At 34.5% G+C, this 25,488-nt stretch overlaps 3 protein-coding genes across 6 annotated transcripts; all 3 read right to left on the bottom strand.

The window, feature by feature from the left end:
* Positions 1–4,292: 4,292 nt before the first annotated feature.
* LOC123881689 (60S ribosomal protein L27a-3) lies at positions 4,293–5,106 on the bottom strand. Its single transcript, XM_045930412.1, has one exon. It carries the CDS (start codon positions 4,875–4,877, stop codon positions 4,431–4,433), a length of 447 nt encoding a protein of 148 aa, XP_045786368.1. The 5' UTR covers positions 4,878–5,106; the 3' UTR covers positions 4,293–4,430.
* Positions 5,107–8,322: 3,216 nt separating this feature from the next.
* LOC123920732 (histone-lysine N-methyltransferase, H3 lysine-79 specific-like) lies at positions 8,323–14,430 on the bottom strand. Its single transcript, XM_045973035.1, has 4 exons — positions 13,966–14,430; positions 9,545–10,057; positions 8,884–9,457; positions 8,323–8,633 (listed from the first exon to the last, which is right to left on the bottom strand). The coding sequence occupies exons 1-4, from the start codon at positions 14,428–14,430 to the stop codon at positions 8,323–8,325; spliced, it is 1,863 nt and encodes a 620-aa protein (XP_045828991.1).
* Positions 14,431–18,344: 3,914 nt separating this feature from the next.
* LOC123881983 lies at positions 18,345–24,933 on the bottom strand. 4 transcript variants are annotated; one of them, XM_045930754.1, is made up of 4 exons: positions 23,415–24,933; positions 22,408–22,476; positions 21,168–21,504; positions 19,060–19,585 (listed from the first exon to the last, which is right to left on the bottom strand). In XM_045930754.1, exons 1-3 carry the CDS (start codon positions 24,679–24,681, stop codon positions 21,173–21,175), a joined length of 1,668 nt encoding a protein of 555 aa, XP_045786710.1. In that variant the 5' UTR covers positions 24,682–24,933; the 3' UTR covers positions 19,060–19,585; positions 21,168–21,172. The 4 variants fall into 4 exon arrangements, with proteins under 4 accessions (XP_045786712.1, XP_045786710.1, XP_045786709.1 ...); XM_045930756.1 differs by lacking the exon at positions 22,408–22,476 and having other exon boundaries at positions 18,345–19,585; XM_045930753.1 differs by lacking the exon at positions 19,060–19,585 and having other exon boundaries at positions 20,863–21,504.
* Between the last annotated feature and the right edge of the window lie 555 nt (positions 24,934–25,488).

The raw sequence follows: 25,488 nt of genomic DNA on the forward strand, positions 1-25,488 counted from the left end.
AATGTGGTCATAGGATTTTAACTGATGTTCTCCTTTTTACCCCCAACCATCACACCTAATTACCCTTTTGTCCCTTGATGATTTACCACCCCCTAATTCACATTTTAACCCATGTAGATTTTTTAAACACATGGCATGGACACCATGGAAATTGATTAATTTAATATTTAGTTGTAAAACGAAATAGTAATAAGCCAAAGCAAATGTTTTAAAAACCGAACCAAATTTTAAATCAGTGTGACTTTTGCGGGTAATAGTTCAATTGATTCATAGAGTTCAACCGGTGTGATTTAATACACTACTTTCATAATTATATTATTTTTTGTCATTAGCGTAATAATACAATGGGTTAAAGATGTTGTCTATATAGTCCATATTAGAATTTGTCTCAAAGATTCCTGATTTTCAACTCGAAAACTTGATATTCTAACATTAGCACTTGAAGTTCAGGTGGCATTTAGTATGGTCTAGTTAAAAATATGTCCACCATGGTGAACTTTAGATAAATGGTTAGATTTTCCACTTCTATTGAATCTTATCATGCCCCTTCCACACTATATACTAAGGGTCCGTTTGACATAACTTTTTTTGAGCTTATGCAAATAGCTTATGGAATATAAATTAAGTTTTATATTATTTTATAAGTTCACCCTAGTGAAAATTGTAATTTTATAAGCTATTTTATCATAAACTACCTAGACAAACTTATAATAATATATACAAATTGCATGACTTGTTTGCATAAGCTCTAAATAAGAGGAAAAAAAGTCAGGCCAAAATTGTAAATACATACTTCAAGTAGGCGACGGCATTGCTCGTATTTATGGTCTTAATGAAGTAATGGAGCTAAATTAGTAGAATTTAAACAATGAAACAATCTTAACATCACACTCAAGCTCAATGTTCTTCTTTTTCAGCTCTTCCATAGCATTGTTATCTGCTAAACGAGTTTTTTTTGAAAAGATCTGCTAAACGAGTTATCTCAGCTTCCGCCAACATAGCTTTATATTTTTGAACCTCTCTTTTTTCTTTCCCCCACATTTCCTTCAACTTAATGTTAGTCTTTCTTAGAACTTCAATAGTGTCTCTATCAGCAGCTAAACCAGTTCTCTTGAGTTCCTTCAACAGAGTTGTATAACGTTGCTCTGCCTTGTTAACCTCTTCCTCAGCCTTCAACCTTGCAAGTTTCTCTTCTTGAAGCTGTTGTTTCACTATTTCAACATTCTGCTGTAAAAGTTGTATCTGGTTTCTGAGATCATGATCCCTACTCAACAAAACAGCTTCAACACTATCAAAAGTCTTAGGAAGATATGCAACACGCAATACTTCAACAAGATCTGAGATAGTTTTATCTTCAAAGTTATGAGGTGTTTTCATCAGATTTGTTTCATCTTCATCTGTATCAAGAATGACATGGTTTGTTGAAGGTGACTCAGGTTCTATTTTGGGTTGAATGTTCATGGTAAGGCAGAAAGATGCAAACTTTTTAGATGAAATGAATTTGCTTGGTGTGTGGAAGAAAATGAGTAGGGGAAAAGTGATTATAAGGAACGAGTGAAGGGAACAAAGAAACAAGTACTATAAATGACTTTGTTTTTCAAAATATTCCTTCACACATAGGTACTCTAATTAAGGTAAAGGCTCTCATATCAATCACTAGTAATCAGGTCCATTGTGGGGATCAATGTCATGCTGCTAACATGAATACTGCCTTCGTCCTATATTATAAGCACAAAAAAAAAAAGAGTTTTCACATTTATTAAGAAAAGTTGAATATGATAATTTGAAGTATGATTTTTTGTGTTTTTCTTGAAATAAATTTCATTGGAAGATGTAAAATGTAAGCTGTTAAATACAAGAAAATTATGTATTCTTGCTAATTGTATTCTTGATATTCCCCTATTTGATGTGGTTGAGGAAGATAAATTAATTTGAGTTGATGAGATACATGGTCAATATAGTGTTAAAAGTGGATATAATATGATGTTAAATGTTTTGGGGAGAGGTAGTGACTCGGTAGACCAAGATGGATGAAATATTCTATGGAAAATAAACGCCCACCAAAGGCCAAAAATTTCCTACCAACCCGAACTCGGCTACAGACACACCCCTTAGCATGTCCACTTTGTGAGCATAATAGCGAAGATGATTGGCATATTTTATTTAACTGTAATGATAGTAAGTTGCTGGCCTTGAAGCAACTGTAGCACCACGCTGTCATCTATTTAATACAACAAAAGATTTGATCTTGGACATTTGTAGGCATGTTTGCTATGTTGTTGTGGGTTGTTTGAAACAACAAAAACAGCAGTGTATGGAGGGAGAGGAAGGACACAGGCCAAGATTTAGGAGCCAAGGTACAATACCTTTGGATCGAATGGAAAATTATGCAGCACAACCAGCAAAACAGCAGGTTGGCCGAGCAGTAACAACAGGAAATTAAGTGGCAGAATCCTCCATTTGGGTGGTACAAATGTAATGTAGACGCGGCTTTCACGGTGAATTAAATAAAAACAAGTGCAGGTTGTTGTTTGAGAGATCACACGGGTCAATTTGTGATGGCTGGAACCTCATGGAGTCAAGGACAATGTTCCATGACTGAAAGCGAATCAATTGTCATACTTGAAGCTATGAAACAAATGGAACAAAGAGGATTCACTCACATCATCATTGAATCGGATTCAAATAATGTGGTGGATGCTATTCACAACATACGCCGGTTGTAACTTAGAATTTAGTTCTTTAATTTGTAATATTAAGAATGTGTTGTCTTTAAATACAAACTTTGTGGTAAAGTTTATCAAGCGAATATGGTGGCTTAAATGAAATGATATGAGTTGTTGATTGTAAAAAAAATAAATCAAAAACACTTAGTCATAAACAATAATCTTCGTTATACTTCAGGGAATTAGGTGTGGAATGATGTCTGCAACTATATTGCAGACATAAGTTCTTTTGCAATGGTTTACAAAACTAACTGGAACAAAGAGGTAAGATATTCTTAGTATACTCATTTTCATTCACAAATTCAAGAAAATGTGTTTTTCAAGCATGACATACATACTATTCACTTTTGTTTTCTAAGCTTTATTGAGCACAACGTCAACAATCGTTTTTATTATATAATAAAGCTCTATCAACCAAGAAAAAAAGCTCTATTGATGTAGCAAGAACAACAACGACGTTTAGTAAATATGGATCACTGGAATCAACTAATAAAACATTTTTCTAGCTCATTCAATCGAAAGAAAAAAAAGAATAACCTTGATATTCAACCACCTGAATTGAACATACCTACCTAGCCATGAGCAACACATTTCATCATTGCAGAACTCAGGCAAAGGAGATAGATGACTTAGAACTAGTATCACCAAACATTGACACCTTAGATAATTCACAATGTGCAAACATGAGACAACAATTTACCATCACAGACCACAATCAAACATGACATTAATTACTCTTAAGGTGTGGTGAAATGCAACATGAACAAGACAAATGCACAAATCTAAAGGAGAGGAAACCTCATAATTGTTTTATTCAAGATGGTAACTAAACTCGACCTATAAGGGATGCATACCTCCTACAAACAATAAACAGCACCATCACAATTGAGTTCTGCTTAGAGGCAATGGGTAGTATAAAACAGTATAACTCTAAAAATCCAACTAGGAATAAGGCTGTTAAAAAAACCAGCATCAGAGGCAAATAGCTCAATATTATTTTTCCTAAGACAGCACTAACAATTGTGTAATCGAAACTCAGACACGACACATTATAGGTATAGCATGGAAAGAGTAAAATGGAATGGGATAGCATCTATTTCTTGAAGCATTCCACCCTATACAACCAATCCAACACTCTAACATTGCATAACTGATAAAAGTAAAACATTTGACACTCTACCAATGGTGAAATGCAACAAAGCCAATAACAAGAACGGCACAACTGCACAAATCTAAAAGAGAGGAAACATCCTAATTATAATATTCAATGTAGTAAGTAAACATTGAAATCGTGTATTCGTGTAATCGCACATAAAAGGACACCACATTACAGAGCATGTTCAAATTCAAATTGATGATATCTTATGAAATAGTGCAAAATAAAATGAGATAACATCCATTTTGCAAATCCTAATAGTCTATTTCATTTCATTTCACCCTGCACCACAAATTCAAACATTGCATAATTATATCCTAAAAAGACATAATTTTCACAACACTTGTAACACACATTGCATAATTGATAAAAGTAACAACTCAAAATCAGAATCATAAACAACGAACAACTAGGTACCAAAAGCCTAAAATATCATTATAATCTGAAATTTATAGTTTCCCAAATTTAAACCAAAACAAAACCATCATAATAATCTCAATCTCAAGTACAAATCTAGAAAAAACAAATAACTTGAAAATTGAAAAAACCTAAGCAGTAAGAACAACAGCACCACCAGCTTCCTTAATCTTCTTCTCAGCAATCTTAGAAATCAACTTAGCTTTAACAACAAGAGGCTGATTAGTCGGCAAAACACCCTTACCAAGAACCTTGAAAAATCCATGCTGAGTAACATCAAGAACAGGTGCGGTGTTCTTCGATTTGGCAGCTTTTTCCTTAACATCTTCCGGAACAAGAGACCAAAGCTTGTCGATGTTCACGATTGGAGAATAGAATTTGTTACGAAGCTTGTGGAAGTAACGCATACCAACTTTACCGAAGTAACCTGGATGGTACTTATCAAAGAGGATACGGTGGTGATGCATACCTCCGGCGTTACCACGACCTCCAGGATGCTTTCTGTGTTTTCCGATACGACCGTGTCCGGCACTGACGTGGCCGCGCTTCTTCCTGTTCTTCTTGAATCTGGTTGTCATGGTTACTAAGCTCTGTCTCTGGTTTCGGCGCTGAAAGAGATATTAGGGTTTTGTTTATACGTGATTTGATCGGGTTTACCTTTTGTCAGTTTGAGGGTGGTAAATGGATTTAGGTTATGGATTTGGGCTTTTTTTTTCGTGTCTAAAAGCTCATGGCTAGTCTCATTCTTTATTTTCTATTTACACACCCCATCGCTCACTCACTCCCTCGGCACTTCTATCCTTCCAAGTCATCAATTTTAATCATGTTCGACTTCATGCCAATTATCTTTTCAATTCCCAACCGAGTTTGTCTGATTGAGTGTCGATTTGAGTCAATTTTAAAAATACAAATTTCGATGGCCTTAAATGACAATGTTTCATTCTCATGATTTTTTGAGTTAGTCGTATTACTATTAGTGGTGTGAGATATTGGTGGAAAATGGGTTCTAGTGAAGAGAAACGATCGTTAGTTACATGTATATTTGTAATTGTTTATTAGAGTTAAGTTATGTCTTAAGAAGATATATTAAACAATTTGATTAGAAAGATGTTCGCTTCAAAATCCGTACATTTAACTTTTTAAAAAATTAAAAGTCATTTTTTAATATGATTTTAACTCTTTCTAAAATAAAATATAAATAAAAACGAGTCAACAAGTCAAATTATATTTAATACAAATTTTAAACAAAATACATTTAACTTTTTTATGCATCGCAACATGAATATATCAGGTTGGAAACCCACTTGGGGTTGGTCGAGTGGTGTTGGCTTGGGCGGGTTGGTCGAGTGGTGTTGGCTTGGGCCCTTGGAGTATGCTCCTCTCAAGGTCTCAGGTTCGATTCCCACTGGTGCCAATTTCGGTGGGCTAAGTCCATACAGAATAAAAAAACTCTGGCTTCAAATGGGGCCCCCGCAAGTGGGCGGTGGGATTGGTCCCCTTGAATTAGTCTGTCCTAAGGCCGGATACCAAGTTTTCAAAAAAAAAATAATAATATCAGGTTGGACCATCATGTGTCTTTTGGGATGAACGTTGTCGTACAGTTTGTTTCTGCATTATATATATGACTCATTACACATAATATAAAGTAAAAATTTAGAAAGTTTTGCAGTGTGAGAGTCTCAAATGAACTAGTAACAATTTGATTAGAAAGATGTTCATTTTAAAATTGTACATTTAACTTTTCAAAAAATTAAAAGTTTTTTTTTAAATAGAATTTTATCTCTTTCTAAAACAAAATGTAAATAAAAACAAGTCAAAAAGTCAAATATATTTAATAGTACAAATTTTAGACAAAATATGTTTGATTTTTTTTATGCGTCGCAACATGAATATATTGGACTGGACCATCATGGTGTCTCTTCGGGTGAACATTGCGTAAAGTTTGCTTCTGCGTTATATATATATATATATATATATATATATATATATATATATATATATATATATATATATTATTAGAATTTGTGAGGCCTATACTCAACCACAAAAGCTAGTTTGAAAGTTGAAGTTTGCATGTCAATCATAAAACCATGATTTTTGTTTGTACCCAAATAAACGGCAAAAGTTATCATGCATAAGTGTTTTTCTTATGCATGGTGCATAAGGCAGGAGCGCGCGCTAATCCCTTACGTGTGCGCGTATCGTTACTTCCACGCACCATTTCATTTTAGCCTTTGATTCTTGATCAAGTAGCCTTAGTGCTTCCACTCTCCTGATCAAGCATGAGTCGTCTGATTAATCAAACAACCCAGATCATCCCCCTGTAATTTTTGTTTGTTGCTGCGCTGAGCCTTCTTGTGGGTTGGACATGTATTCTTTCATGCTACATGCACCTCTCCTGCTTACTTTATGCACCCTTGTGATGTTATTTGTTTTTTTATTTATTTATTTATTATCTAATTTATTTAATTTGTTTAATTTAAACCAAAAAATCAAAAAAATGATAAAAACCTACAAAACAAATTGTAATTAAATAATTTGGATTTAAAATGGGACCGGCGGGTTTACATCCGCTAAACCCTCGAATGACCGAACGCTGATCGTGCGCTTTGCTTACCGGTTGTTTGTCTTCCGCAAATAAATTTAATAAATAAAATTGGATTAAAAATGGGACCGACGGGTTTACATCTGCTCATCCCTCGCTCATGCCTCGAATAATCAAACGATAAAGCTAGACAAACTAATATTAATCCTATTTGGTATGTTAAATGGTTTCAAGATATTATACACTGAAACCATTAGTATTGTTAAATGGTTTTATATAATAAGGTGGGAGAAAAATATATATATATATATATATGCAATATTATTCTGGAAATCATTATGCTGGTTAAATGGTTTCAGAGAGTTAAACAGTGAAACCATTTATATTGTAAAAGGGTTTTATGTGTTTACTGAAACCAATATTGTGTTTTTATGGTTTTAAAAATCCTGGAAATCATTATGCTAGTTAAATGGTTTCACAGTTAAACAGTGAAACCATTTATATTGTAAAAGGGTTTTATGTGTTTACTGAAACCAATATTGTGTTTTTATGGTTTTAAAAATCCTGGAAATCATTATGCTAGTTAAATGGTTTCAGATAGTTATACACTGAAACCATTTGTATTGTAAAATAATAACTTTTGTTCCATGTTCCATGTTAGTTAATATGGGAGTGCATGGAGTAAATGGAGGGTGTATTGAGTAATTTTCATTATTTATGAATGATGCATAAGTTTGGCTTATGCACGACAACCAACCATCCTCGCATGTGTCCTCTAACTTTTAACTAAACGAGATACAAATATTCATATAGGGTTTTAATTGCAGCCGCTGAACTGTGTTGCTTGATCTCTACCTTCAATTTATTTTTTATATATTAAAATGATAGCAGTTAACATGTTAATATAATTGATGAATGATTCAGGTTATTACAAGATGCAAACTGGAGAAGAAGAGAAGGAGAGGATCTGGATCATGATTGTTACATCACCTAATTAGTTATGAGGTAATATTCTACCATTTTAAGACTAAATTTGAGTCACTATGGCTAAGGATATCATGATTGTATGCTTGGTAGCCAAACTTACCTCGAATAGTTTTATTAAGCATATGTTTGATCAGCTTTTTCAAGTATCAATTGTGTCTCAATGCACATTTTGCGGTTGATTAGAAGTAACAAACTAGAGATTTTGCAGTGAGTTAAAAAACTTAACAGTAAATTTGACTATAAACTTGTTTTCAAAATAGAAAAATAAAAACAACCATAACACTTCACACTTCAAACTCAATTTAAACCAAAATAAAGTATGCCTAGATACAAATGTACCATGGCTTCCATACATATCTGAAATTATAATCCAACAAATGTATATTTTTTAAAAAATTAAGAATTAAGCTAAGAATAAGTTAATTGTTTGAATGGAACATAACAAAAAATCATGGCTAACTGTTATAGTTACCTTGGCTAATATTGTCTTGCTACATTTTTGTCTTTTTTCTTTGTGATACCACAGAACTTATTGGAAGATTATCATCAATAGAATCATCAGAGGAACTGGAGGTTTCAATGTTGGGGAAAGAAAACTTTCTTTTGGCTGTGTCAACTACTGCATTGGTGAATTTGCTTTTTTGTTGTGTTGCCACTGATGAACTTGGATACTCATCCATCACGGCATGTCCAAAAATTGTCTTCTTTCCATGTACTCTTTGAGATATAGACCGATCGTTGTCATCATCATCAAGGATTATGATCTCATAATCCTTTCCCCCTAGTTTCACTCTTCCACTAGCTGGCATAAAAAAGATATGTATAATAAGCTTACATAATACTTAAGCTAAAACTTGGAAAATAAGGAATGGTAGATCATTGAAGGAAAACCATGCCCCTGGCTCTTAAAGTAATTGAATATATATGATTTCATCAAATTCAGAATTTCAGATAATATATCCAGCAGGCATCCTTTAATCATGTATAAAGTAACATTAAAAAATGCATATCTTTACAGGAAATAATTAAATACATGCATAATTTATGTATACCTGATGATGCACCTTGAGCATCATTATCGCTTATGTTCTGCAGTTGTGTACTAGCAGCAACTCCAAAAGAGTCACGAACATCTTCATTTCTTCGCAAAGGAGTAGCGTCCGTAGTGTCATGTCCAAACACATTGACAAGAACATCCTCTCCAGTAAGATCTTCAAAATCAGCAACCATAGGATCAGCATGAGGCTCCCACTCATCGTTTCCTCTTTCTTGTAGTTCTCTATGCTTTGTGCGCAAAGACTTGTAGAACATTTCAACCACCCGCTTCTCATGAGCCAATTTACTGTTTTCTTCCTCCAACTCACTTATAGTTGTCAAATGATTATTCACTCTTTCTTCCAATTCACCAATTTGAATCTTAAGTCCAGCAACCAAAGCATTTTTATCAGCCTCCAATACATGAACCTTACCTCGAAGCTCATCAAGAGCATTGTTATCTTCCACCAACTTTTCATTCAACTTTTTCAACTCCAAATTTTTTTTCTTTAATTCACTTCTTAAAACACCAAGTTCATTGCCATCTCTCTCCCATTTTCCCTTCATCTTCCTCAAATCCAAAACTTCAAACTCTAATCCCGCGTACTTTACTATCATCACACCAAGTTTATTACTATCTTCCACCAACTTTTCATTCATCTTCCTCAACTCCATAACTTTTGACTCCAATTCCTCGTTCTTTGTTCTCATCACATCAAATTTATTGCTATCATCATCACATTTCTCCTTCAAATTCTTCATTTCACACTCCAATTTGCCATTCTTCTTCTTAAGCTCTTTAATAATACGATTATCTCTATAAGCTATACCAGCCTTTACTTCCTTCAACAATTTTTCGTAACTCTCTTCCACTCTCTTTCCTTTCTCACAAATTTTCTCTCTTTTCTTAACCTCTTCCTCAGCTTGTATCCTTAAACGCTCTTCCATTTGAAGCTTCTCTTGAAGTTGTAGTTTCTCCAATTCAAACTTCTGTTGCAACTGTTGTTGAATCTCTGTTCTTAGTCTCGTCTCTCTATTCACCAAAACACCTTCAATGACATCATATGTATCAAACTGGCATGTTCCACGCAAAATATTCACGAGCTCAGGAATGGTTTTTTGTTCAAAGTTGTTGTTAGAGTTTGTGGAAGTGGAACCTGGTGGTGGCGCAAATTTGGTTTTGAGTTTAATCTTCATGATAAAGTTAAAAAAAATGGAAACTTTAGGTGAAAATGAAGTTTTACTAAAAATGAGTGGTTTTTCAATGAAAATGTAGCTATTAGTGATTGTGAGGGGTAGGAGAGGAAGATGAAAATGGGGCTAAAATTCGGAAGGGGAGAAAAGTGGTTATGGTAGATGGAAGATGAAAAAGTGATTATGATAATAATATGATGCCATTGAAGGGATCTGGAAGCTACACAGAGAAATCGGGAAAAAATCTAATTGATTTGGTTTGTGATTTGAGATTAGGGCGGCGTACAACAATCTCCAATTTGCGAGAAGGTTGTGATTAGGGTTGCAACTTAAGATGACAGGCGCGATAAATCGATTACTAAAATGGATTTGGCAAAAGGTGGGTTTACTGTTTTATTTAAAATGGGCTGGTTTAGTTGTTTTTTAAAATGGGTTGGGCTTTACCAATCGTTAGTTAGTCCAGTTATGATTGACGTTGGACTTGGAAAAGTGGTTATGGTAGATGGAAGATGAAAAAGTGATTATGATAATAATATGATGCCATTAAAGGGATCTGGAAGCTACACAGAGAAATCGGGAAAAAATCTAATTGATTTGGTTTGTGAGTTGAGATTAGGGCGGCGTACAACAATGTGCAATTTGCGAGAAGGTTGTGATTAGGGTTGCAACTTAAGATGACGGGCGCGATAAATCGATTATTGAAATGGATTTGGCAAAAGGTGGGTTTACCGTTTTATTTAAAATGGGCTGGTTTAGTTGTTTTTTAAAATGGGTTGGGCTTTACCAATCGTTAGTTAGTCCAGTTATGATTGACGTTGGACTTGGTAAAGATGACCACGATTCGATTCCCCGTAACTGCGATCGGGAGGAGACTGGAACCACTTGATACTAGTGGTGAAAACAAAAAAAAATAAATGGGTTGAGCTTTTAAATTTGGGTAAGGTTTGGTTACATATAGGGATGTCAATGGATATCCATGGAGGCGGATAAATATGATATCTGTATCCGCTCCATATCTGTGCGGGTATCCGCTAAGCGGGTAATCCACAGATTTTGAGGTATTCGTGGATATTTACAGATATCCATGGATTAAATGACAAAATTATGATTTTTTTTTAGGGTAAATATGTGTTTATCCCCCTGCAAAATACGTGACTTTTGTGTTACCCCCTGTAATTTATTTTTTTTAGATTACCCCCCTGCAATATGGAGATTCTGTGTATTACCCCCTGATTGAACAAGTTGGCAGATGACTGGATCACTAACATGACGTGGCACGTACACGTGGAATTAAATTATTTTATATTTATTTTTAAAATTCAACTCATTAATGTATGTGTAATTATTAATTTTTATTAAAAAAAACTAAAAATGAAAGAATATGTAGAACAACAACATCTCATCCCGTACAAATAAAAAAAACAACAATAACTTCTCATCTTCTTCCTCCAATCTCAATTTTTTATTTTGTTCTTTGAATTGCAAAAATTTTATTGAAAGGAACTCATAGTACAAGGACAACACAGTAACACTACATCACATCATCATGAACATCATCATTGTTTCAAAAACTCATAGATGAACAGTAACTCATCTTCTTCCTTGAATCACGCCTCTTCAGCGCAGTTTCTGTTTGTTTCGAGCGATTCCTGACCTATGTTCGATTTCCATTTCATTTGATTTCTTTGTTCTTCAAATCTGAGTTTCTACAAGATCTATGTTCTTTGTAGATCTATTTTTTCTAATGCTGTGTTTTTTAGAATGGTTTTATGGCAATGGATTTGATGAATTTTGTTGGATTTGATGAATTTTGTTGTTGTTGTTTTTTGCTTTTTTTAATGTTGTTGTGAATTTTGGGAATGTTTCTGGGAATGAGTTTGAGGGAGGGAAGAAGAACATTGTTGCTATTTTTTTATTTTTTTTTTAAATTAATCAATTAACATAATAATTGACGTGGCATTAAAAATTAAATAAAAACTAAATAAACTCCATGTATAACCGCTACGTCAAGATTCTGATCTAGTCATCTGCCAACTTGTTCAATCAGGGGGGTAATACACAGAATCTCCACATTGCAGGGGGGCAATCTCAAAAAAAAAAATTACAGGGGGATAACGCAAAAGTCACGTATTTTGCAGGGGGGTAAACACCTATTTACCCTTTTTTTTATCGTAAATGAAAAGTTGTAAGAAGATGATGAAAAGTTTTACCTCAAAAGATGAAAAAGAACATGAAAAGTTTTCTCTATTGAATATGAAGAGAAAACATAAAAATATGAGAAGACTATTTTTTTATAAGATAAAACTACTAGAGTTTATATTTAAATACATATATTTAAGTAATTTTACTAATTTATTAGCGGGTATAGATATCCGCGGGCACGGATAGTATTAAATCCTCATTCGTATCCATTAAATACAGATAATTGAAATATCCATTTATTTTATCCGCGGATATCCGTTAAACTATATGTCCTGTGCCCGTGACGGATTTTATCCGCTGATATCCGCGATTATGGATTTTTTACATCCCAAGTTACATATGTGGTTTGGGTAACCAACTTTTTTGAACACCTCTAGTGATATTTAATCAACAAATTTGGAAAATATAAATCAATTTGGTAGTATTTAATTAAGATAATTAAGATTTTATTTTTAGAGAAACTAATTTTTGTGGTAATTAACTGAAATTATTTACATCGGTACTATTCTTACAAAAGTTAATGAGGGTGATACCTAGTCGGAGATGTCCTAACTTAAGGTTTGAGATTTTTTGTTTTGTTTGGTAAAAAGTGAATGAGTCTTTTTTTTTTAAGCAAAAAAAAAAGTGAGTGATTCTTAACCAATGGGTATCTTGCCTATATGTCTCAGAAAATGATGGGATGTAGTGGAGTTATAAATGAACCACTCATCATGTTCATCAGCTAATTCATAATATTGTTAGGCTCAAGTTGAGCTCATATATAGGCGCAGCTTGTGCTCACTGCTCACTAGCTTGTTTGTGAGTTAAATGTATTTGTACTTGCATATATATACGATATTGATCATTGAGTAGTAATGAGATAACCATTTCACTCTTACGAGTGGTATCAGTAGGATCCACCGGACATGTTGCTCTCTCTGAAACGCAATTTTGGAGGGAAAATTCGTTTTCTTTAACAGTATTATAACCGTTTTCTTCATCATTCTTTTTCTTTGAGCTTTCTTTTTTCTTCTTCTTGCAACTGCTTCAAGGGCAGATGACGCAGTACGGAAGCGCTAGGTTAGCAAAACGCTAAACCTAATGGATAAAGACAAGCCGCAAACACAAACTTGTCAAAATAGGGTTTCGGAGTCCACCGAAAGTTGAGATAAAACTCGAATAATTTTATTGAATCAAAAAACTGCCTTCAAGGCTACAATAATTTAGCTTAAATAGGAGTGAAAAATAAAATTAACAAATCTCCAAAAAGATTGTAAAAATAAAAATAACAAACCTAGCTAAATAAAAATTACAAAACTACCTAAAATATAAAAATAACTATCCTAGGTGAAATATAAAAATAAGGAATCAACCTAAAATATAATAAAACTAAATCTAACTAAAATAATAAAATACAGAAAAAATCCTCCTACATCAGACTCCTCTACCTCAAAAGAACTCGACCCCGAGTTCTCGTCTTGATAAAGAGCTTCCTTTGCAGGTTGACTCCTCCAATGAACAAGAGACCACCCTCCTGGATCCCATTGAATTAAGTGAGAGGACCTGTCTCGTGTCAACACATCCAAATAACCACCGGGGTTCCATTGCTCAAAGATAGAACACAGAATTTGAAATTTATCACAAAAGGGTATTTGACCCAACTCAGTTAACATGTTTGAGCTAGTGCCTAAACCATAAGATTTCAGGTAAAATCCGAATTGAACCCGATCTATAAGCAAATCCTTGAGTTCAATGTGACGGCTGTGATGCGGAGGTTTTGCTGAGATGGAAGTCGCCGCCTGCATCCTAGTGTCCGGAGGTTCTAGTGGCGGTGAGGTTGTTGCCGGATTTCGCACAAATACATCTGGCCTAAACGGAGCCGCCACAGGTAGGTCGACATCAAGTTGTGGATCGCCAGACTTGCACAAGACAATTTTTTTTATCCTAGTTGGATTCTCTTCACCTCCCTTTTCGGACACAACTTCCTCATCCTCAGAACTCGAGTCATTAGTAGATGGGTTGTTGCGGTTGTTGTCGCCGTTTCTGTTGTTGTTACTGTTTCTATTGCTGTTGTAGTTTCGGTTGTTGTTGGATAACGTTGTCACCTGTGTTGTCAGAGCTGTGATGGCCGCGGTTAAAGCCGTCATGGCACCGTAAAACTCTGCTTTCGTCACCGGTTGATCTCCCATCTGATCACGTTAGAAAAGAACAGGAGAAACCTGCTCTGATACCAACTGACGCAGTACGGAAGCGCTAGGTTAGCAAAACGCTAAACCTAATGGATAAAGACAAGCCGCAAACACAAACTTGTCAAAATAGGGTTTCGGAGTCCACCGAAAGTTGAGATAAAACTCGAATAATTTTATTGAATCAAAAAACTGCCTTCAAGGCTACAATAATTTAGCTTAAATAGGAGTGAAAAATAAAATTAACAAATCTCCAAAAAGATTGTAAAAATAAAAATAACAAACCTAGCTAAATAAAAATTACAAAACTACCTAAAATATAAAAATAACTATCCTAGGTGAAATATAAAAATAAGGAATCAACCTAAAATATAATAAAACTAAATCTAACTAAAATAATAAAATACAGAAGAAATCCTCCTACATCAGCAGAAACATCCAACTTTGTTCAACCTACGATCCCTAAATTAGATGGCTTTTACGATCACTGATTGGAACTTGATTGAAATTGGTGTTGTTCTTGCTCCTCCAAACGCAATAGTTGAACAACGAAAACTCGCGGATGAAAGCAAACTTCAAGATCATAAGGTCAAGAACTATTTCTTTCAAGCCATTGATTGTTCGATTATGGAGACTATTATTGCTCATGACACGGCAAAGGATATTTGGGATTCCATGCGTATCAAGTATCAAGGTTCAACTAAGGTGAAAAGAGCTCAATTACAGGCTCTCAGAAGGGAATTTGAAGTTTTTGCTATGAAATAAGGTGAATCTGTTGATGAATATAATGCAAGAACATTGTCAATTGCAAATCTGGATGACTGCTCATGATGAAAGATTGGAGCAAACTGTGATTGTTGAGAAAGTTTTGCGTTCGATGATTCCAAAATTTTCAACTATGTGGTGTGCTCAATTAGGAATCAAATGATGTCACCATTGATGAGTTTTGAAGCCGAGCCTTTCCAGCAATGGGGCCGAGGGACCGATATGTTGATTGGTTTAGGTAGGGCGGCCGGCCTACTACGGGCACCTGTAGGGATTAGTGCGTGAGACCGCGATCCCCCACTTTCAACTTACGCGTAAACTATCTCCCTCCTCTATAGCGAGCTAAACCATTCATACTCTACTATAGTCTTTGTTTGTTTGCGCAGTGCAGTTATATTAAATTATCCACTCACAATTTCCTTCAATAAAGTCTCTATTAGTTTCAAAACAACACTAATAGTTCCAAAACAGTCCCAAAACTATTCCAATATCAAATAACATAGAATTTCAACTAGTTCATAATTAAATCATAATAAAATATGAATCTAACATACTCTAATTTCTACATTAAAGTTTCTAATCATAATTTGTCATAAGTTGGGGTAGATTTTCTTAACATTCCACCAGATGCAATTTCTCATAATTAGGTTTACTATAAAACTCTAGCTTCTACAAAAATTCAAACCTAATAAAAACTCACCATGTAATCAATGAATTGACAGAGAAATTGGGAGAAAAAGAAGGCTTCTTGAAAATCTAATTGCAAAATGAAGTAGAATTTGTCTCCCCCCTTTGTAAGGTGATTCCCACATGATTAAGGAGAGATTGAGGTTGTTTTTATATTCTTCTGAGCTCTACACCAAGTTGGAGTCCAACTACCGATCCTATTGCATGCAAGTTGTAACTAGAGAGGTTTAGACATGTGATCCTTGGGAAAGTTTCTTTTGGTACTCTATGAGTTTATTCGCGCGTACTATTTTTACTCATCCGCTGTTTAAATATCGCATGTTATAAAATGAGACATTTGAAGAAAATACATTGTCCGCTACTTAAGTAGAAGTAGCGGATGATGTTTATGGTTTTTCTCTGACACTATGTAAACCTTTGTAGTCTACTCGGTACTTGTGCTGAGGGGACTGTTTTATTAATATATCTCATTTTGGCTTGTTAAAAAAAAAAATAGCGGATGATGTTTGAAAAACTCATAGGACGTCAAAACAATTTTTCTTAAGGAAAATGCTAACTAGTGCCCCTGGGGCACTGGTTAAGGAGCTAAATAAGGTATGAATGTATTGGAAATTGTGTGATCTACTTTTTATAATTATAAAAAATGCTCTTTTCAATGCAAAAATTACTCCTTTTAATATCTTTAACTAATGTCTCGGGGGCACCGGTTAGCATGACCATTTTCTATATGGAAGTGATGGGCTTCGATCATTGAAAGTTGAAACAGAAGAGGAAGGGTTTGCTGATTTTTGTTTTTTTACCATTCTATCCTTAATGGTTTAGACTAATTATAATTTAGGCTTAAATGCAGTTTTACCCCCCCTATTTTGAAAAATGCGGAATTTTACCCCCCCTATTTTAAAATGCGGAATTTTACCCCCCCTATTTTATAATTTGTTGGATTTTGCCCCCCCACCAAAATTTTGCACAAAATCTGCTTCTGAGCCTCAAGTTCAAAGCTACGCACAGAACTGAATTTGGATCAATAATTCACCAAACTGGTACCGAAACGACCGCAATCGAGTTAGTTTTCCACAGAATCAAACTCCACTAAATTTGGAGTTACAGAGAGAGATTAATTACTGTTTTAGTGAAGGTCTGTTCAAATTAATTATCGTATGAAACTACTACTGGTATTCTCGTCATTCCTCTCACTCTGTAGCTCATTTTTTAATACTATTTACATGTATGGAAATATAACGAAATTACCCTTGTTGGCATTTCAATTTCGTCGAATTTGGAGTTACGATGTGTTCGGTAGACGATGTTGAATTTGAAGATCACAAGTAGATTTCTGCAGAATTAGTAATTGGACAGACCTTCACTAAAACGGTAATTAATCTCTCTCTGTAACTCCAAATTTAGTGGGGTTTGATTCTGTGGAAATCTAACTCGATTACGGTCATTTCAGTAGCCATTTGGTGAATTATGGATCCAAATTGAGTTGTATGAGAAGCTTTGAAGTTGTGACTCGAAAGCAGATTTTTTGCAGAATTTTGGGGACATACCTTCACTAAAACGGTAATTAATCTCTCTTTGTAACTCCAAATTCAGTGGGGTTTGATTATGTGGAAAGATAACTCGATTACGGTCATTTCGGTAGCCGTTTGGTGAATTATGGATCCAAATTGAGTTGTATGCGAAGCTTTGAAGTTGTGACTCGAAAGCAGATTTTTTGCAGAATTTTGGGGGACATACCTTCACTAAAACGGTAATTAATCTCTCTTTGTAACTCCAAATTCAGTGGAGTTTGATTATGTGGAAAGATAACTCGATTACGGTCATTTCGGTATCCTTTTGGTAAATTATTGATCAAAATTGAGTTGTGTGCGAAGCTTTAAATTGTGACTCGAAAGCAGAATTTTAGGGGGGGCAAAATCCAACAAATTATAAAACAGGGGGGGTAAAAGTCCGCGTTTTAAAACAGGGGGGGTAAAATTCCGATTTAATCAAAACAGGGGGGGCAAAACTGCATTTAAGCCTATAATTTTTTTACTTTCTTACAAATAAATAAATGGTTATTAAATTTGCCTCTACAATTACCATTTCACCCTTGAACTCTAATTAATTACAATCATGTCATTGGCATTTAACCTTGATTCAAAAAGAAAAAAAAACTAATTATATTTTTAACCAATTACTCCTTAATATTTTTAATGATTATCTCAGGTAATTGGTTTCCAAAATTCTGGGATGTTACAGAGATGATTCCAAGATGCATGTTATGGGGGAAAGGTAATTTGAAATTATTCATAGGAGGAATAACTCAAAGTCATAGCTGATGTGTATGTAACGGATAAATTAGATTCTAGGGACGAAACCGATATAATCAAGTCTCAAAGTAGGAATTCTAATGAATTGAATAGAATTCGGTACAAATAAGATTATGTAAACATAAATGAGAGAGTTTTGAGATAAGAAGATAATTGTTCATTCATTGATTGATTGATTTTCAAAGTGAGACACAATGTCTTTAAATACAACCCTAAAGGATAAAAATGTAAAATGACATAAAATAAACTATTATTTAAAATAAACTATTAATCTAATATTATTTCCTGTTACAATACCCTCCCCTTCAAACATCCTTGTCCTCAAGGATGAACAATCACAAGTGCCATGTTTATGAGGCAAATCTTTCCATTTGATTAGAATTTTAGCATCTGGAACATTCCCCCAGTTGATCATCTTTCTGTGAAAAATAGCCACACAAGTAAACCGGTAAAAAACTAGCTGAGACCGCCTTGGTGAATAGTGTGCAGCAACCACAAATATAGGTGTTGTGAATAGCTTCAGAGCAAGATGCCAATAAATAGAAAACACCATTCTTTTTCCATTAGCCAAGGTAGTATATGTTGGATGACAATTGCAGCAGCATACATTAAGAAGAGAGCATTGTTGAAAGCTTGTTATCTGATTAATCACATGTAAGTTCAATATGTGGTTTACCAATAAACCAAGAACAAATGCAACCAACTCTCCAACCTTTACAAAACCAATTTTAGAACTACACCTCATGCTTACGTAACATAATCTCAAAGTAGGAATTCTAATGAATTGAATAGAATTCGGTACAAATGAGATTATGTAAACATAAATGAGAGAGTTTTGAGATAAGAAGATAATTGTTCATTCATTGATTGATTGATTTTCAAAGTGAGGCACAATGCCTTTAAATACAACCCTAAAGGATAAAAATGTAAAATGACATAAAATAAACTATTATTTAAAATAAACTATTAATCTAATATTATTTCCTGTTACAGTGTATTATCTGCCTGCCTCGGTCAAAAAACAATCTAATAAGCATTGGACAGCTTAAAAAAAATTGACTAATTTTTCAAAAGGATCGCTGCAAGATATTTCATGAGGATAAAGAATCATGGACTACCAGACTAATTTTGTTTTTTCTTTTTTGCTTCTGATTCCAATAACCTTGATGCAAGATTATTGAGATACGATAAATCACAGGAGGAATCAGAACTCGAGGTTTCAGTTTCGATGAAAGAATGTTTTCTCTTGGTTATATCAACTGCTATCGATGAACTTGGAGTGGGACGATCATTCTTCACTGCAAATCCAGAAATAGCCTTCTTTTCATGTGCTCCTCGAGACATACAATGATCATCATCATCAGTATCCTTAATCATTTCCATTCTTCCACTAGCTGGTACAAAAAGAGAATGTATAAGCTACCATAACATTTGCCAAACATGATATTACTCAAACAAAAATTTGGAAACTAAAAAATGGTAGAATCTTTATTCCAGTGAAAACATTGCTATTAGAGTCATCAATATTTCAAGGAAAATTCAGTCACTGGCTCTTCACGTAATTAACTATATTATATGATTTCATCAAAATTTAGAATTTCAGATATTATATACAGCAGGCATTATTCTGTAATCATGTTTACATAGAAAATAAAAGATAATTGACAGTTTTTAAAGAATACAAAAATAAAATAAAAGAACAATAACTTCCTCAAACACTTTATCAATTGTATTTGTTGGTATGGACTCATCTTTGGTTGATTTCAACGCTGACATTGGCACAAACACCATTTTGTTATGCTGGACCTGAACTAAGCATGAATTGGTTTATAGCTTCAGTATATCCAAAATTTTACTAATATACTCCTAAGCAAATTGTTACACGAGCATGACCAGAAAGGGGGTTAAAGAATGAAGAAATGTCGGAGCTCATGGTTTGAGTATGTATGCAATCTATGATTGATTAAGTGACTTGAACATTAAAGTGGAATTGCTTATGGTGTGATGGATGGATTTATGAATGGCCTGCAGTATAATGGAGGGACATTCTAGTTTTTGAAACACGAGTAAACTAGTTGTATGCATCCAGGACAAGAGTCCGTGATGATAATAGAAACAGTATGTGCTTAGAGGCTTTAAGCGCATAATGTGCTTGTTCTGGTTTTATGGGGCTCATCAATTCTACAACTTTGTCTAGTAGCCTCACCATATTACATATGTCATGTGTACATTGTTTTATATAATAAAAGATATATTCTGCAGTGCATAGATTGTTATACAATGAGAAAGTCATTTCTACTTCATTCTCAAATCTTTCAAATGTGATGAAATGAAATGTTGGCTTCTTCATGTGCGAGAATCTGGGCATTTGCCATGCCCTAGGTGCAATGATCAAGGCCATTAAATTGGCCAATGATAGAGGAAAAATTCTCTTTTCTCCCCCTAAAGAGAGTCTTTGAAAGAGTAACTCATCATCAAATCTATTTTTAAATAGCGAATTTAATCCTCAAATGCATTTTTTATCGACCAGTTTAACTCATAAAATTACTAACAAAAAAGACGTATGAGATCTGTTTGTAATTTCAATAAATTTAAAGATATATCAAAATGGTTGTTTGTCGCATTCTAGTGCTATAATATCTGGAAGGAGAATCTGTCATGGTTGATTGAACCTTTTGGAATCACAGTAGAAAACAAAACAGATTTTGATTTGGTTCCCATTTCATACAATGTTGTGCCATTTTAATAAGACTAAATTTGAGTCACTATGACTAAGGATATCATGGTTGTATGGTTGGTAGCCAAACTTACAGTGATTCTTGGCTTTGTTAAATAAAGTACAAATGTACCATGGCTTCCATATATTTTTTAAAAACTAAGAACTAAGTTAAGGATAAGTTAATTGTTTCAATAGAACCTAACAAATAGTCATGGCTAACTAGGATATGCTATATATAATGCTATAGCCTGTTTTACCTTGACTACAGTTTTTTCTTTTTTCCTTGTGATACCACAGACCTTATTGTAAGATTATCAAGTGAGGATGAATCATCAGAGGAACTAGAAGTAGAACTGGAGATTTCAGCAAAATGAAACTTTCTTTTGACCGTGTCAACAACTGCATTGGTGATTTTGCTTTCTTGTTGCGTTGCCACCGATGAACTTGGATACTCATCCTTCACAGCAATTTCAACAATAGCGGTCTTTCCATGTACTCCTTGAGATACAGTCCGACAATCATCGTCATCGTAGTCATCATCATCGTCAAGGTTTATGACCTCAATACCATTAACCAGTTTCGCTCTTCCTTTAGCTGGCATAAAAAAAATATGTATGAGTTTACATAACATTTGCCAAATACGATAATACTTAAGCAAAAACTTGGAAAATAAGGAACGGTAGATTCTTTAAGGAAAATCAATCCCCTGGCTCTTAAAGTAATTGAATATATATGATTTCATCAAATTTAGAATTTCAGATCATATATACAGCAGGCATTGTTTTCTGGAAAGAAAACTTCATCAAGGGATGATGCAGAAATCACAAAAGATAATTGACAGTTTTCGAAGAGAACAAAAATATAAAAGAGAAGAAATCAAAAGAAAATCTCAAAAGTAGACACTTTAGGCTAAAGACTTGCTAAAACTTTTTATCCACTGGCTACCAAAATTCAAACCATAATCCAACAATATTGGCACTATATTTCTTGGTATTAGACTCATTTTCTATTTGTGGAGGGTGGTTCCTCTTCAAATTTGTCATAGGAATCTTCTCTGAATATTCATCTTTGGTTTATTTCATTGTTGCCATTGGCGTAGAGCCGCAGACAACATTTTGTTGTATTCTGAGTAAGATTCAAAGCATAGAGGTATAAATGGTTTCAAAAGAAATAGAAATACAAAAGAGCTACTATGTACTAGTAATATTTTCGCAGAGAAAAGCTTCAAAAGAGTAAATCTTTAGTGGATGTTTGTTTTTGTGAAAGAAACCCGTGTCAAAATGGAAATGTAGATTCTTAAAATCACAGAAATGTGCATTGGGAAGTCATTTTGGTCTTGGAAGGAAAAGTTAAACCAAACATATGGTTATTTCATCAGCTTACTGCTGAACAATTGAATAATCATTCACATCACACCCTCTATTCTCTAACTTTCCTCCCCAAAAAATCTATTCCAATTTCACTATGCCTTCTGGATGCTGCAACTGAATTACTAACCTCTACTAGACCCTGCCATCTCAACCGTTTTCTTGGGCTTTCTTGTGTATACCATCCAACACTTTTCACCTGCAGGTTTAGATGGATTATATCTCTACAATAGGAAGTACAAAACATAAGGACATTCTATTGTATTCTAAATAAGCTCCAGAAGAGACAAAAAGATTAGAAATAGAAAAGAGCTACTATATAGTATATACTAATCAGTAATCACTCACACCATCTCTTTCTTAGTTCTAAGTAACTTCCCCTACATAACCACTCTCATTCCACTATTCCTTCTCGATGCTACTGAATAACTAACTCCCACTAGTCCCTGCCATCTCAACCATTTTCTTAGGCCTTCTTGTGTATAATATCTAACCCTTGACCCACGATCATGACACGATTGGTCTACAATCTGTTCACGAGGATCATCTCTCCTATTCTAGTTCTAGTAAATTTACTAATAGTTTTGAGTTCCTGAAGCACATCCCTATCCTGACCTCAAGGCTGAAATTAGGGCTTTGCCTCATGAATTTATCTTCCAAAGCAGCTTCCTCAGCAGGTCTGTTCTGCAATTGAGGCAATACCTGACTTATCAATTAATTGTGGCGATCTATGCTACTTCCATTTCCATAGGAAAAACATATTCAGCTAAAAGAGAGCCGCCGATAGCTTTCTTGGGCAGAGTAACATGGAATAAATGTGAACCTGAGAGCAGAAGGAACGAACTTCAGAAGTCACAATTCAGCTTGCATCTGAAAACCATAATATTCCAGCGCTAATTGAGTTGTTTTCTTAATTATGTCACTCTCTAATTGCGTATTTTAATGACTACTTAGTAGTATTTCGACGTGATCCGGTTCAACCACTAGTTAAACATGGTGGACCAAAGTACAAGAAGCCTCACTAGTTCAAAAAACTATTAAACATTAAAGCAGGAAAATCACAGTTCCAGACAAGCATATTGAATTCAATATATATATTTATAAAGTAACATTCAAAAATGCATAATTTCCATATACCTGACGATGCACCTTGAGCATCATTGCCCCCTATGTTCTGTGGCTGTGTACTGGCAGCAACTCCGAGAGAGTGAGGAGCATCTTCAATTCTTGGCAAAGGAGCAGCCTCCACCATGTCATCCTCTTCACCATTATCTTCAAAATCAGTATCTGGATCAGCACGAGGCTCCTCCTCACTATTTTCACCATCAGAGACGTCGACATTCATCCAAGGCTCCTCCTCATTGTTTCCACCATTATCTTCAAAATCAGCAACCATGTGATTAGCACGAGGCTCCCCCTCACTGTTTCCGCCATCAGAAGCATCAACATTCATCCAAAGTTTGGAATCACTCTCCAACTTCGATACTCTTCCTTGTAGGTCTCTAAACCTTGTGCACAACAACTTATCTAATATTTCAACCTTCCGCTTCTCATGAGCCAATTTACTGTTTTCTTCCCCCAACTTTTCCTTCATCTTCCTCAACTCCGAAATTTCAGACTCCAAATCCTCATTCTTTCTTCTTATCACATCAAGCTTATTTTCATTATCAACACATTTTTCCTTCAACTTCCTCAACTCCAAAACTTCAGACTCCAATTCCGCGTTCTTTCTCCTTATCACATCAAGCTTATTTCCATCGTCAACACATTTTTCCTTCAACTTCCTCAACTCCAAAACTTCAGACTCCAATTCCGAGTTCTTTCTTCTTATCGCATCAAGTTCATTACTATTATCCACCCACTTTTCCTTCATCTTACTCAACTCCAAAACATTAGACGCCAATTCCGCATTCTTTCTTCTTATCACATCAAGCTTGTTTCCATCATCAACACCTTTCTCCTTCAAATTCTTCACTTCACACTCCAATTCATTGTTCTTCTTTCTTAGATCTTTGATCATATTACTATCAGCTAAACCGTTTATCTTCACTTCCTTCAACAAATCTTCATAACTCTCTTGTACTTTTTTCCCTTTCTCACAAAGTTCCTCTCTTTTCCTAACCTCTTCTTCAGCCTGTATCCTTGAAAGTACCTCCATTTGAAGCTTCTCTTGAATCTGCAATTTCTCCCATTCAAACGTCTTTTCCAACTGTTGAATCTTTTCTCTTAATCTCTTATCTCTATTCACTAAAACACCTTCAACGGTCTCAAAAGTTTCAAACTGATATGTTCCGCGCAAAACCTTAATGAGATCAGGAATGGGTTTTTGTTCAAAGATTTCGATAGGGTTTGTGGAAGTGGAAACTGGTGGTGACCCAGGTTCGGGTTTAGGTTGAATGGCCATGATAAAGTGAAAAAATTGAAACTTTAGGTGAAAATGAGTTTAGGTGAAAATGGGTTTAGCTGAAAATAAGTGCTTTTTCACCGGAAATGTAGGTATCTATGGAAAGGAGGAAGAAAGAGGAGGATTTGGTGTGTGTTGAAGGAAATGAGTGAGAGGAAGATGAAAATGGCGCTAAAAATAAGAAGAGGAAAAAAGTGATTATGGTGGTAGATACATAAAAGAGGAAAAAGCGATTATTATAATACTAGTTGAAAGAAGATCAAAACGACGTCGTCGCATTTGAAACAGATAAGACAAAAAAGAAAAGAAAAGAAAAAGGATAGTACTACAAACTAAACCCCATAACAACTTTCAGTTTGGGTTTCTCATGTGATGTGCACAATATAGGATATGAAGAAGAAAATTAAAAAATGGAATTTATATAATTGAATTTGAGATGGGTTGGTTGAGTAGTACAATTGGTTCAAGTTAATGGTTAAAGGAGTGAAATGAAATGTGCATGATTCAATCTCTAACAATTGATTACTAATTTTAGTTGTTTTTTTAAAAAAAAAAGTAATTTATAGTGATGAGCGAGATATTTGTTTAATTATAATGATGCTAATGATTTGTGATTTGTGATTGATTTGCAATTAGTGTCGTGTACAATGACGTGCAATTTGTGAGAAAGTTGTGTTGTGGTGAGCATGATAGTTAAAACTGAATTTGATTAGTCGGTTCAACTGTGAACTAGACCATTGTCCGATCAACAATGTCTTATAAACGGCCCTATAAGTTAAAGTTGGGTTGTGGTGAACATAGCTAGTA

Source organism: Trifolium pratense, linkage group LG4 (assembly GCF_020283565.1).
Source record: "Trifolium pratense cultivar HEN17-A07 linkage group LG4, ARS_RC_1.1, whole genome shotgun sequence".
NCBI lineage: Eukaryota > Viridiplantae > Streptophyta > Magnoliopsida > Fabales > Fabaceae > Trifolium > Trifolium pratense.